At 38.6% G+C, this 15582-nt stretch overlaps 1 protein-coding gene across 1 annotated transcript in view; it reads left to right on the forward strand.

The window, feature by feature from the left end:
- The window catches only part of COL15A1 (collagen type XV alpha 1 chain), a 123345-nt gene that overhangs the window by 65404 nt on the left and 42359 nt on the right, over positions 1-15582 (forward strand). The window contains exons 14-18 of the mRNA XM_068200539.1: positions 3285-3347; positions 5448-5483; positions 6575-6727; positions 10645-10713; positions 13014-13058. Of these exons, the coding sequence (XP_068056640.1) occupies positions 3285-3347; positions 5448-5483; positions 6575-6727; positions 10645-10713; positions 13014-13058 (366 nt within the window). The remainder of the gene's footprint in view (positions 1-3284; positions 3348-5447; positions 5484-6574; positions 6728-10644; positions 10714-13013; positions 13059-15582) is intronic.

Consider the following 15582-nt stretch of genomic DNA (forward strand, 5'->3'; position numbering starts at 1 on the left):
GTTGTTTGGAGCATGGTGCTAATGAAGCCAAGGTTGTGGGTCTGATCTCTGTGCAGTCCATTCATCTAAGAGACTCATCTCTTAGATGAATCTAAGAGATTCTTATCTCTTAATCTAATCTAATCTATTCATCTATTCATCTGATGAATCTAAGAGATTCATCTAAGAAACTCAATGATCCTTTCCAATTCAGAACAACCTCTGTTTCCATATATTTACTAATATTGTTCCCTTATGCCCTTCCAACCATCTGCCAGCAGCATTGTTCTCAGGGCAAGATTTGTCCTGTACATCAGACAACCCTCAAAGTGAGTCACTATTTCTGTACCTGACAAGGTGTCATTAACATATATCAAGGAAGTGTATGGGTGACAGGTGTTAAAAAGGAGATATCACTATATCTCAGCTGTCTTGGAGGAAGGTTTCTTTGAGGATAACCAAGTTGGGAGTTGATATAAAATCTAAAAGATGTTAGGCCATCCAGGTGGAAAGCAGCATCTTTTGTGCAGGAAGAAATTAGGTACCTGAAAATCTTAATATGGGATTCAAGAGTCAAGTGCACGGGAAGCCAAGGAAATCCATTTTTCTCTGCATCTACTGATTATTATATGGATGGCAGTATAAAATAAAAAAAGTCTGAAATGCTGACCAGATTTCATCTAATTGTTAAATTCCCAACACTCTTTTTATTTTCTGAATCCAAGACAGATCAAATTGTATTGAGGATTACAAATATAATTTTAAGAAAATACATTGGCAAGTCTTATAAAAAAGACAGTTACCCTAATATTTTATTTACGGGATTTGATAAAGTGCAGTGTTAGATTAAAAGGTTCTCTATAACACCTTCTTTCAATTAAAAATGTACCTTCAACTTTTCTGTGGCTATTATTATATCCTTAGAATATAACGTAATTCAAATGCTCTAGGATTTAGTACTTAAATTTGCCATAAAAGAATAATATAAAAAGGAATTAAAATAAAATGGAGAAATGAGCATTGATTTATTTTTAGAGATGAGTGTATTCCCTCTTGTGTAATTTGGGATTTCACAGGCAATAACATGAACTTGCAGACAGTTTTCTGATGCAACACAAATCATTGTTTCAGGTTAGTTCCTGGGAAACATACCAGTTAAAAAAGTAGAAGTTAGATGTTGATCAGAATACTAAAGAACATTTTCAGAAGAATCAATCCAGGTCAAATCTGCAGGCTGTGAAAGGAAACCTCCAGCTATTAAAAATACAGACCTATGCATTCCCACAATTTCAGATGACCCAAGAAACTGTCATCCTGCTTTTCAAAGATTTGCACACATTTGTACACTCTGGATAAATGAAGTGAGCTCAATTCCCAGCAGAGTTTTTTTGGTTGGGAATCCTCATTAAGTACCACATTAACACATTTGTGTTAATAAGGGTTTTCAGTTGTGAATTCTAATTCCAGAAGACCAGCAAATCACTTGAAGTTGGGGACAGGCTTAAGTCCTTGCTAAATCAAGAACTTTGTGATGTAGCACCTCTTCTCTCTGCAAACATGTCTTGGAAATGTTTCAGTGAAGGCTGCATTTTGTAATGGGAAATACTCCTGCATAAACTGCTTCACAGTGCATCTCATACTGATATGGTATTGATCTGATTAAACATACATTTTCTAAATGCTACATGAAGTTAAATTGACTCATAGCACTGTGTAGGGATATTTTCTATCATATTATTTTATTTGAGGTAGCTCACAAATGCATTCATATACCCTGACAAGAATAACAAATTTACCAGTGTTGCCTGCTAGCTACATAAGAGAGACTATTCCAAAGCTCTTAAGGAAATTAGCAATTTCAGCACAATGAAGCCTAAAATTGCCAAGTAGTAGAGTGGAAGTAACCAGTAAACTTTAGAACAGTTATTGCTTTTAGCTCTTTTCTTACTCTCTTCTGTCTATGTAATCATGCCAAAATGCAATATGAAAATGTTTGAAACATACTGAAAATAGTTCTTATTATTCTCAATATTAAAAAAAATCCATTAGTAACTCTATGACTTACAGGGCGTCCAAAGAGCAAAACTGGTGGGGGCTGGGGAGGGGGGGAGGGACAGAGCCAGAAAAATGAGGCTTTGTGATAATTCTGAAAACATCAGGGGAAACAATGTTTTCTATATCCTTCACTAGCCATTTATATCCTTCCCCAAAACAGACGAATAAATAAATATTATTAAAGATCCCCAGAGGCCAGAATACACCCCTGTAAATGTTGTCAAAGGCTTTCAGAGACCAATTTTTAAAACACAGGCTGTAAAATATGCCTGTTACCTTCCATGCATGTCTAGTTACTGTGGGCTGGACTTCAATATCTGTACAGATTTATTGGTTGACCCTACAAAGCCAGTGTTTCCCAGCCTGCCTGCTCACACAGATGCATGCAGGATACAAGTCATGGATACAACACCAGAAATTGGGTGGAGAACTTAATCTACACTTTTCAAGGCAAAATTAAAATGAGGTTCATGAACAATATGAGCGCCATCAACCAAAGAAAGTGGCGGCACCTTTTCTTCTGCAGAAGTTCTTTTTAGGAGTACTGCTCCTGAAAATTTAAGAATGCGCTTCCAGGTTCAGCTACCCAGAGGCTCCTGGCAAAGTGAGTCTGAATAAGCCAAGTGCTGCCCCCGTATGGCGAGCTGAGGCCCAGCCTCATTGCTCCCGTGTGAGGATATCACTGGAGTTTTATGAATCAAGACCTCTGTCAACCTACAGGCTTTTCTATTTGCAGTGACAGCACAGAAGTCTCCTGTTTGACACCATTTCCTCCATATCACGACTGCTTTTAGTGATTCGACCACACAGAAACCCTGGCCACTGATTTTGTCAATACTAAGGTTTCCTCAGCTGGGTCTCATCTGGCACTGACATTGACAAAAGTGTGGATAACTGAAGTGCCTGAGGATTTCAACCCCGTAGTGTCTTTCACAATGTTGTCAAAACGTGCTTGGATAGCACCATCATCTGTCATGCTAAGGTTATATTTACAATATGCTGAGTTTTCTTTTTGCTTATTATTTTATGATTGTTCTATATAGTTTTCTATTAAAATATATTAAAATACTGGTTTAATACAAAGCCAAACTCTCAGAAGACAAGAAATAAAAGTGTTAAAACTTAGTGGTGGGAGGTGCTACACATTACTCTTTCATAATGCTATATCATCAGTTGGTCCCTAATACTTAACATGTTCTAGAAATTGAGCTCTCAAGTGGCACCTGCTTTAGATTTACTGTCATCTACAGGGCCCTCAAGGTCCTCCTGGCTGTGATGGAGTGGTTGGCCCACCAGGATGGAAGGGAGAAAAGGTGAGTTAAATGTTGTCTTGCTCCTACTTCAGTGGAAAATGTTTGTCAATTCTAGGTTGTAAAAATCATAAATAGTTGTCCCTGCAACACGATAACACCTGGCTTCAGTATTTTTTAATGGAATCCAGATACTGATGGCTTATTAGAACACATCTCAAAAGGCATATTCAGAAATCCAGAATTTCCTATTGGCTATTGTCTCATTTTCTGAAGCATGCAATATTCCAATATGCAGTATGAACTACTCTGTTGTGATTTGCCACTCAGAAAACAGTAGTCACTAGGCTCAGACAGATGAGTCTGGAGGGGTAAAGACAGAACTTCAGTTAGCCCAGCCTGGCACAGAGTGACAGCACATTATATGACGGGGAGAAGAGTCTGAAGGAGCAAAGACCATAGAAATTGGCAAACAAGAGACAAAGTCATGGCCTACACTGGCTGGACACCAGATGCCCACCAGTGAAAAGCTGATGGGTCAAGACAAGGACAGAAAGATTACCATCACATACAAAACAGATTTGACTTGGGGAAATTAATATAATCGATTGCTAATCAAAACATAATTTGAGCACCATTTTTTAATACCCCACTTCAAGAAGGATGTGAAGAAAACAGGCAAAGACTAGAAGACATCTTCATCCTCTAGTGAGCTTCAACAACACACCTTACACACAAGAACTCGAAAGTAAGTTCCCAAGTGTACATTTTAAGCTCACCTGCTGTAACGGAAATGAAAAGGCAAGTCTTAAATGGCCAAAATATTTATTTATTTTTATCTATGGAGGCTGGAGGTTCTGAGTTGTGACATCAAAAGCCTGGTTGTAATATTAAAAGGCTGGTAAAAGTGCAGCACACATGGGAACCAGCAGCCATCCAGAAAGTGCAGTATGTGTGTTACAAAGCAGGCACCTGAAACCCGTGTCCATTGTAATCAGTAGTGAGTGTTTTACATGAGGGAGCCTAAGAACAGAAAGAAGTCTAGCTGAAGTAAACTGAACATGAATTGCGTACTATAGGAGGAGATTGATGAGGAAAGAGAAGCAATTTAAGAAAAATTTAATTTTTTTTTAAATAATAATCTTCTAAAAAAAGGGCTACAATATTTTGCCTCACTGAGCCTGTTTGCTGCATTCTGTATGTTTGAATAAAAATTCAATTAGAATAGAAGCACTATGTATCTGCACCTGTTCAATACAAGTAAGAGTATTTTTCAAGTTTTACTATTTTTTTCTGAAAGATTTGATTTAATTTATATTGCAGTATCTGTTTTTTTCTTTATTCCAAATTAATCCAGAGAAGATAACAAGAAAGAAACAACAGGATGCACTGAAAGTAAATTCAGTTTGTTCATCGAGTGACATTTGACATGGAGTTTAGCAACTGCTTTTAGAAAAAAAACATGATCATATTACTCCTGGTGCTTACTCATTTTTTTCAGACTTTACTCAAGAAATATTTCTGGTGAGTGAGTGCAGACAGGAACTTGCCAAGATAAAAATTATTCCACTAGATCCAGAGCAATTTTGAAAATAATTATTAGTGTGCATTATTATTGTCTTTCTGCCTATTCCGTGAAATAGAAATGGAAAAAAACAGTATGCAAGTAAAGTGTATAAAAGCAAATATTGAAATATAAAAGCAAATCTTGATTGTAGTGGAGAAACCTTAAAATCTTCCTAGTCATCACATCCAGTGTTTGGAAGGGTGCCGTGGACAACTTGAGTGGGACCAGTTTCCAGTTCTGTTATAACCCATAAGGATTTTGACATCTCTGTTCAGAAGCATGACGATGTGACCTGCAATGTTTAATTCTCTGTCCTCCAAACCCTTAAAATCTGCAGCAATAATTGAAACACAAGGTTGAGTCCAGTCAGCATACCAGACCAGAGCTATTAATGTGTTATTGTAACTCCTGAACTGCAGATTGTTTTCTTTTTAACTGAGAGGTTTGATGGTTCAGATGAAGGGCTTCATGTACAGGACATCAAATTAAACAACACAGAAATATGTGGGCATTTTTATTAAGGAAAACTACCATAAATATGCTTTTGTTGTGTAATGGTCTTACACTAAGTATTTAGAATTGATTTTCTTTTACAGGGTGATCAAGGTCTGCCTGGTTCTGCTGGTCCAAAGGTAACAAAAAAGTGTTTTTATAGAATGACAGTATGACTGTAATACAGCACATTACTGAAAAGGGCTGAGAAATCTTAGAGATTGTTATCGTGTAACCTGATGAAGTGAGCAAACCTGGTTTTTCAGCTGGCCAGCATGCTTCCCTATGAAGTGTCATGTAGTCGGGTAACCTTGGCTGGACACAGCTCTATCAATCTCTTTCCAAGTGGGACTGGGGAGAGAAAATAAGATGGAAAACTACTTGTAGGTTAAGATAAGGCAGTGTTTACTAAAGCAAAAAGAAAGTGAGAGTTTGTATATAGATAAGCAAAGAGAAAAAAGTTTAATCTCTATTTCCCATCAGTGAGTAATTTTCAGACACTTCCCAGGAAGCAGTTGCTCTGGAAGGCAAATACTATATAACAACAAATGTCCCCCATTCCTCCTCTCTCCCATAGCTTTTATATCTGAGCTGACATCATATGGTATGGAATACCCCTTTGGTTAATTTGGGTCAGCTATTTTTGCCTAGTTGTGTCCCCTTCCAGGGTATTGCCCACTCCCAGCCCACTTGATAGGAGGAGGGTATGAGAGAATTGTTAGAGACAGCACTGATGGTGTGCCAGTGCTGCTCAGCAGCAGACAAAACACTGGTGTGTTGTCAACACCTTTATGGCTACCAATGCAAAGTACAGCACTGTGAGAACTGCTGTGTGGGAAACAAACTCCACCTCAGCCAGAACCAATGCAGGTGACCAGCAGGTTGAGAGAGGTGATACTCCCTCTCTACTCTGCCCTCATGAGAGCCCAACTGGAGAGCTGTGTCCACCTCTGGGACCCCCAGCACAAGAAAGGCATGCACCTGTTGGAACAAGTCCAGGGGAGGGCCATGAACATGATCAATGGATGATGACTGCTTCCTGGAAATGTTCAAGGCCAGGTTGGATGTGGTTTTGAGCTACATGGTCTAGTGAAAGGTGTCTCTGCCCATGGCAGAGGGCTTGACACCTGATGAGCTTTCCAACCCAAACCATTCTGTGATCCTGTGAAACTACTTATTTGCCTTTACTTAGACATATTCAGTATATCAATAGTCTGAATTTTTATTTTAGGGTGATACTGGAGTCACTGGATCAATAGGCCCTAAAGGAGAAGCTGGTCCTATTGGGTCTCCTGGAAAACCTGGACCACCTGGACCTCCTGGGCCTCCTGGGCCCCCTGGACCTCCTGGACCACGAGGACTAAGTTACAGCTTGGGATTTGAGGTATTTTGCTATTCTGAAGTTTGTTGTAACTATGGATATATTTCCTCCAGAGGAAAGACAGTGTGATCACCTGTATATTTCACAGGTATTTAAGTCTGAATTGATAACAAAGTAATTCGTTCTAGATTGAACTTTGCCAAGGAGTGTAAATAGAGAGACATACGTTGCTCATTTCTGACCTCATGGTCTGTTCTACTTAGGACAAAAATGTTCTATTGAAAATATAAAATTGCAGATGTTGTTTTTTCTACTTCTGAGAATAATACCTTCATCACTTAAAAATATGAGATCAGGCCAGCTCAAGTTGAATTTTACATATCATTTGAGAACTGCTCATTTGGATAATGTTGTTGGAGCAGAAAGTGGCTTTGCAGTAAAGAAAGGCAAAGGAAGAATACCCACATTCAAGAATTAGAGTGCTGCATTAATATCTTTGTGAGAGAGGCCAAGAAAGTGCCAATATCAATATTCCTATTTGTGTCTTCACTTTTTTCTTCCTTTTTTTCCATGCATTTTCCAATAATAATTTTGCTGTGTGGCTCAGCAAAGTCTTTCTAGAGTTTTTTATGTCACGGGATATAATAGAGTTTGCACAGTAACTCAGGGTAGTCTCATCAGAGAAATAAGAATGTTTGACCAAAATTACTGGCCCTCCGTAGAATAGCTGTAGTAAAGTGGTGGTGTTTAAAAGATACCAGTTTCCCTACATGTTTCTCTTAGTATCTACCCCAGCTCTTTTGTATTTTTCTTTTCTTTACGGACACTTTGGGGTGTCACAGACGTGACACTAATGCTTGTTTAGAGACCTTATTTGCTTTCTGATGTCTGAATAAAGAATATTGTACTATATACACTACTGGTTAATAATCTCACTGATGTCAGTGAATTTCAATGGACAAAAATCTCTTTAGCAGTTCACAAGTTCTTAATCGCCAGCACTGAAATGGTTAGCAAGGAACAGCTTGAAGACTAGGCAAACAGTCCTTTGCCTTGTCTTAGGCACACTGCACTGGTACACAGTCTCCCCTGAATAACAATCAAAATAAATATCAGTAAATATTTGTCTCAGAAGGAGTTAAGGACCACTGGCAAGTCACATCTTCATCCCAGGCCTGATCTGAGTTTTAGCCCAGAATGATGGCTTCTCTGACTTACAGTCATCTTCTGGGACCTGTGAGGACCCATTCTTTAAGAGATTCTCCACTTTTCCCCATTAGAACTATTTGAGTAGAAGGCAACGTGCCCTTATTATGTCACCAAAGAGTCCTTCTGAAATTATGTGCTTAGGATCAAGCTCTGCCACTCTTAATACCTAAATCTCAGAGGAGCAAACTTGGCAGATGAGCAGGAAAGGGTGAAAACTGACAGTCCCTGCTTTTATGAATACAAACGCAGAAGGATTTGAGCTCTAACTGCAGTAACAGTATCTTGACTGGCTTCATCTTGAACTTTATCTAGTAAAAAAAAATTGTTATGATTGTCATTTCCCTGAGAGGACTACTACTTTAAACAGGCTTAATAGCTGTAGCTGATCTTTTGGATGCCCACCCCTGCCATCTGTTGAGGCATCACCATGGTCTGCCAGTTTGTAAGGGCGACACTACCTTTTGGTTGGCAGTCTGTTAATTGCTGTAAGGCTGTTTCTGCAAAATACTCTTGTTAGCACTTGTTAGCATCTGTGATCAGCTATGTGCAAAAACCAAATGGCATGGTGTTTGCTGGCACTTATGCTTGCCAAAAGAACAGTTTGAGCTGCAGAAGGTACCTGGTAAACCCTTTAAAAACATGCAGATGTCAAAAGAGAGGATGTGTGATATAAAGTAGGCATCAAGCACTCTCTTAAAGGGAAAAACAGACTGGCACAGTGCAGTCAAGGGAAAGGGCCCAGAAACACAGTGTGGTTTACCCTCCTCAGTGAGAGTTTGATTAAACAGGCCAAAGAGAATATGGGGAGATTTTTCTGTTGGTATTTGATACACTGATAGCTGATGGAGAAGCAGAATGAAAGTCTGAATAACATTAAATCAATCTCAGGTGAGGTTGCACAAAAGGTATCTCACCTTGGTCCCGCAAAATGAAGGAGCTGATTACAGCTATACATTCCTTCTGCTTCTATTACTCTTGTGGAGTTGGCATAAAAGGTCAGAAGAACAAGATCTCTCTTTTCTAGTGCAGTCAGGTCAAATGATGTTTTCCATGCCTTTGGTGTTAAGCTGTCATTCAATAGTAGCTGAAGGTGATCTAATTGGTGTCTCACCCTTCCCCTTACACCACTGAGTGCACCACAGCTGGGCTAAGCTGGGTCATTTCAAGTCACTAACTGGCAGAAAGCTAAGCAGGCCAGGAGTGTGGGCCCTTTAAACATGGTGAGCTGACACAAGGGCTTGCTGTCATTAGGAGGTGGATCTTTGCTCCTGTTCCTTCTCCCATCTGCAGACATTTCTGGCACATTCCTGGCCTTCACATGCACTAACATTCAGTATCCCATCAATTCTTCCACAAGCTAATTTAATTCACTAAAATTTTAGAGAACACTTGCGCCCCAAAAATAACATATTTTCTGCCATTTTAGTTGTCTAAAGGAAAGTGAGGGGATTTGACACCTGATGCTGATGCTGCAAATGAAGGCTGTATGGCTGTGAGCAGGGAAGTGAAACAAAGATTAAGATTTTTTCTTTTCAGAAAAAAAGAAACAATTAAGCTAGCACAGCTGCAACTAAAACTGCAGCTAAAAGCAAATGAACAGTTCCCTGCTGGCATGGTACATCCAGATGTTTTGAAGAACACTCTGACAAGTTTGGACTAGGCACAAGCCAGGAGATAAAAACATGAGAGGTGCTGGGCCTGAAACAAGCAATTATGGCAGCCTGCAGTTTTATTTTTTTTTGCTGCTTTGGAACTGGCAGCTCCTGCTTCTTCCAGGGATCTGCAATGTCACAGAACAATGAAAGCTGGAGGGAGGTTGCTGCTATCTATGTAGTTTCCTTTAAAACTACTAAAAAATCTCCATGGGAAATAGGTAGTCTGCTCTCAAGGACTCCCACTACACAGAGACTTATTTCTGAACTTAGCAGAGGGCAATGGAAATGGACAGTGGGCTGGAGCAGATGACCTGTAACAAAAGCCTCAGGGAACTCAGCTTGCTTAGTCTGGATAACACTTAACATTTATCTCTGGAAGGTTCCAAGGTCTGAGTTTCCAATGCCCCAAATAACCTGATTGGAATTCAGTACTGACACTGCTTTTGACAGGAAGTTGGGCCAGGCAGCCTCTGGGAGCACTTTTAACATAATTAATTTTACAATTTGATGGTGGAATATTTTTTCTGCTCCATTTCAGAAAGCAGTATTTTAGGCAGGAGTTCATTATTCAACTGTGAGAATTAGAAAGAGCCTTTATTGATGAAAAGTGATTGCTGCCCTGAACAAACTGCAAGTTCCCTTTGCCACAGTTCTGGTAACCCTTACTAGTCATTAGTGTTTCAGTAGCTGGGTGGCAGGTAAATTCTACACAGAAAAATACTGCTTAAAAGTGTGCTTAAACACAGTACATACTGTCTCACCTCTGCTTGATGCTCTTCAGCCTGAAGTGCTGGAGCAATGGTGCCAAGTTGGCAAAGTTGGCAAGACAGTAAAGGCCAGAGTTTCTGTAAGGAAGACGAGCATGTTTTTATCACATTTGAGCAAAGCCTATCTCCAGAACATCATCCATTTGACTCTGAAAAAAGTTAATGAAAAAAGATTAAAATATTTGTGTTCAGTATGTTTCCAGTTTTTACAGAACTTCAGAAGACAGAGCTGTTGGGGAAAAAAAAAGGAAAAAAAAAAAAAAAAAAAGAAAAAAAAAAACCACCACAACCAGAAAAAAAACCCAAGAGATAAATTCTTAATTCTGTAGCATTTTGTCTCTTCCATTAGGATATGGAAGGATCAGGTAGTATCAACCTGTTAAGTGAATCAAGAATTCCTGGATCAAGGGGACCAAAGGTGAGTGGGTGTTTTGGAGGAGGGGAGTATAATTTGTTGTTGGGTTATTTGGTTTGTTCTGGAGTTTTTTCCAAACAGAACTTTCCTCCATTCTGCTTTTTGGAAACATATAGCTCCAGTCAGCTATAGATTGAGAGTCACTACATTGAAATGGATTCACTTGCCCTAGAATGTTATTAAAATAATTGTATCCTCCAAAGAATCTGAATGGTATTTCTCTGATACCTCATTAGCTAATGATTTTTTTGATTCTGCTCTGTTATATTTTTGAGATCTTAAAGGGTGAAATAAGGGTTTTCACTTTATTTAGCTTTCTATTTCTCCTTTCACCCTTCCTTTCTCTCATAAGAAATTGAACCACAAATATGAAGATTAAACTGAAATGTTATAGTTTGACAAACAAATGTTTATAATACAACATGCCACTTTTAAACTAAAAAATTGTTCCCAGTGTAGAAGCAATGTCATAGACAAAGGGATGCTCTTTTCTCCATCACTGTGTCTCAGGAGATTTTTTGCTAGTGTGGGCCACTTAAATCATCAAGTAGGGAATATGGGAATATAATGCATCAGTACCAACCAGATCATTTGGATTTATTGTCATTCTTAACAATAGAAGGAGCTCTAGTGGTTTAGTCTGGCAACAAAAGGAGACAAAGGCACGATCCAGTAGCTACTTAATGAGTCTCTGAGGGGATACTGCAAGTATGATTAAGCCAAACTGTTCTTTGTAGTGCCAGATGGTGCAGCAAGGGATAGTGGTCATAATTTGCAGGTTGTGATGTTCAGGCTAAGCCTTAGGAGAAGGCTGTTCACTAGAAGGTTGGGGCAATTGCCCAGGGAGATTGCAGAAGGTCTGGTCTTGGAGTTACCAAGACTTTGCTGGACAGAAACACGACTGACCTGATCTGAAGCTGGTGACAGATTGGATTAGATGGCTTCCACAGGCCTGGACAATCCTGTGATTCCTTGAATCATCAGACACCAACTGAACACTGGAGGCCAGAGTGGCTTTGAGCAGCTCCTTTACTGTGTTGTTTTAAAGTACTAGTAATTGTGTGTCACTGAAGATGTAGCTGATAGCTTAGAGAACTTTGCCCCCTCTTATGTCATTTCCTAGACACTAAAAATAGTACAAAAATACAGTTACAAAAATAAGTATTGAATCTGTTAGCTGAAGGAGGTGTCCACAAGCAGGGCTAAAATTCCACATTCTGACCTGCTTTAGTCACAGCCTTACTCTCACATTTGGTTTTATAACTGGCATTGTTTCCAAGTCACTCAGCTATAAATATTCAAAAAATGTATTGTTGCAGTTGAACAAAATTTTCCTGTTACTGCTTAATGACTCTGCAAAGTTTGAGTCAGTACAGAAGAGATATGAGAAAAAGAAGATAAGAAAAATAAGAATTTTTTTGAAATGATGAAAATACTTTTACATACTTACTGGTACAGCACTATGAGCCATTTACACCTTTTCACAATTCCAGAGTACCCAGTGGTGTTTAGGTGAAAACAGAGAATCTGCTTCAAAGGGGGTTGCAACTCAAAACAGCTGCTAAGAAATAAATTACATTTATTGGCACTGTCTTTGTATCTGTTGAGATTTCTATTAATCTTTTATCAACAAAATAGTGATTGGGTTTTGAAGGAGACATTTTTTTTTTCTGACAGCTCAGCTCTTGTTTCCAGGGTTTCTATTTTTTTTCTTCCACAGATCAGTGTAAAGTTTCATTGATGTTTTCTCATTATTTAGCATTACCATTTATATCTGCCTTCATATTCCAGATAAAGACAATTCAATCACTTTGTTGAATTCCTTTCTCTTCCATTCAACTTTCTACAATGACCAATAATGAACTGCTCTCCATTTTACCATCAAAGAGCCATAATTATTCTTTACAACCCATGTCACCATATAGAGATGAGAAGAATTTGAATTTCCAAATTATTTTTTGAAACAAATTTTTTTGGGAAACTGCTTTTAGACCTAGCAAGACTGTGTTGCTGCTAAACTGGTAACATATCTTATTTTTAGCCAAGTCAAAAAATTTTAAGCATTTGAAAGCAGTACATCACAACAATTGCACTTGGAAAAATTTATTTCTAGTATTTTCTAAAAATAAGTATAGTATAGTGCAGTGTAGCACCAAAGTTGTATTTGTAAGAATAAGTGCAACACTACAGGTCTCCAGCATTGTTTTTGTAACAGTTGTCGTAGTGAGTTAAATTTTTTTTCTGAAAAAAATTATTTTGAAGTGCCAAGTGGATTTACCTGTAAATTCAGTGTATTTTTATAGCGTTCTGCAGGAAGACCTGGACAGCGTGGACCATTAGGACCAAATGTTAAAACACTTGAAAGATAACCTATATTGCTTTAGTATATTTTTTTCATTTTTTTTATTTCCATATACCCAGAATTTGCCTGAACATAACAGCTTTCCTTTAAGAATCATATACTGATTAAGTTGGGACAAATATTGTTCCCATTTAGATTGAATATCTATGCAGAATGTGTATTATTAGAATTATTTCACATCCAACAAGAACACTGAATAAATACTAACTGGGCTATTACATTCCATGGCATCTTTGTTAAATTTTTTTTTGGACATCTGGCAGTTTCTCTTTGTTGCTCATTTATATGTCACTCTGGTCTCAGAAAGGTTACATGCCTGCTGTTGAAAGAGAAATCTGCATGAGGAGGCCTTCTGATCCCAGAAAGTGATAGGAAAACATTCTGGGAGGTGCTGGGGGGAAGAAGGGAGGAGCAATGACTACTTTGCTTTAGTTTTTTTTGAGCTTAGAAGTGACTGAATTTTTCCACTTTGATGCTGCTACTGGTTGTGTAACCCATGAGAAAAAAAAAATGGAGAGATGGAAAATCGCAGAAGAAAAGGGCTGATTTGCAGAATGGGTCCTTAGACAACAAGAAGCTTTTCCTATTCCTATGTAAAGGTCGACCACTCAGGTTAATAGTACAGCATGACAACACCTTAAATGTGAAGTTAAATAAATTTAAGGTCTTCATTGTCCTGGGAAATAATAGTAGCATTGAAAGAGCAGGAAGTGGAAGATGAGAAGTGGCAGTGTTCATCCTCTCCCCATGAAATTTTCACCTGAGCTTACACCCAGCACTAATCACTGACTGCCCATTGCCAGCAATAATTGCATACACCTAATTCATAGCACAACAGCCACCAAGTATCTGGCCAGCCCCCTCTGTCTAGAATCTGTAAAGTTCAGCTTTTAGGGCTGAAAAAAGTCACTCCATTGTGTACTACTCCTCTTACTGCTGGAGCACATTACTTACATGTGAAAAAAATCACAATTTGCACAGCATGTGTTGGTGAGTGATACTGGTATGGACTGGTAAGAATAGATGCGCTCTCACATGATGCTGCTCTGTGCACATGTGTAGGTGCCGAGTATCCACACTGAAAATACTTTTTTTTTTTAAAGAACTTATTCTCTGCCCTTAGCTAGAAATTTTGTTTCTAAGAAATTCTGCTTCACAAAGATTTCAGAAATTGAGGTAGCAAGATTCCTAGGATTTAGGAAATGGGCTGGAGTTGTAGAGATAGTCATAAACCTTGGCCAAGAGACCTCACCATCACCTTGGTTTAATCATTCATCCCCAAGATACATGAGAAACAGAAAGGAACATGCTATTGCCTGACATCTTACAAAACCAGGTACACTACGGAAAAATTAATATAAAGTGGTTATAATACACTATCATTTTCATGGGGATGAATTTTACACCCACTTTTCATGATTATAAATGACTTCACTAGGCAACAGTGGCAAAATACAACAACCACCCACTTCCCAAAACCAAGAGCTAATGCATCACGAGGAGTTGAAGGTATAGTTCTGTTTCGTGCATCCTTCATCCTTCAAGTACACCCCAGACAAGTACAGCTGTCAGAGAAGACCAGCTATGATCAATTTTTTCTCTTTCCTAGCAAGTAAGCATGGATCCAAATTTGCTTTCACTTTTATTATTATGAAAAGCTGTTTTCATTAAAAAACAGCCTACAGTCTTCACACTCTCTTGAATATATGAACTCCCAAAAAGCAGTAAGGATAAACATAACATTTGAGGCAATGGCTGATTTATTCCAATCTATGTTCTCTATCTCCAAAGAAATGAACTAAATTGGATGTTCTCTATCTCTTACAAAATTGAGGAATTGGGTCTGCTTAGAGCTAAAATCCTGCAGAATCAGTTCCAAAGGTGGAACAGTGCAGTGTTCTTTATTTCACTGGTGGTATGACGCAGTGCCTGGGTAGGTGGAAAGAGCAGCAGTGTAGGGGGACCACGTTAGCTGTTTTAGAGGAAGATGGTGAGTCCTTTGTGGAGACATGAGGTCATGGCTGCAGTGGTAGATTTGGGGAACATTACCATGAGCTGATTTCAGACATCAAAATGAGGGTTCAGGAATGTGGCTTGGTCGATGCTCAGCAAAAATACTGAGTTGTGACCACAAACTCTTTAGATGTCGGTGGCAACTGGGTGGTTAAAATCTCAGAACTAAATAACAAATGTATGCCAAGCATCACTTAACCAAAAATATGCCATATTTTTACAGATTGTTTTACTCCATTTGGTTCCTTTGTTTTTAAGGTGATTTATTAAAGAAATATGGATATTGATCTAGTACCAATCTAACTGTGACAGACAAAAACTCTCTAACAGTTTAAAGTTAGAAAGTGTATGTTTATTACAATGCCGGGCAGCGTGCGGGATAGCTCCCAAATACACACCGCACCTTTCAAATGATTACAGAGTCCTTCTATCCATACAATTATTGAATACCCAAAATACAAATACATATTAATAACTTTGGTACATCCCATTCCTCA

The sequence above is a fragment of the Anomalospiza imberbis genome, chromosome 1 (genome assembly GCF_031753505.1).
Source record: "Anomalospiza imberbis isolate Cuckoo-Finch-1a 21T00152 chromosome 1, ASM3175350v1, whole genome shotgun sequence".
Classification (NCBI taxonomy): domain Eukaryota; kingdom Metazoa; phylum Chordata; class Aves; order Passeriformes; family Viduidae; genus Anomalospiza; species Anomalospiza imberbis.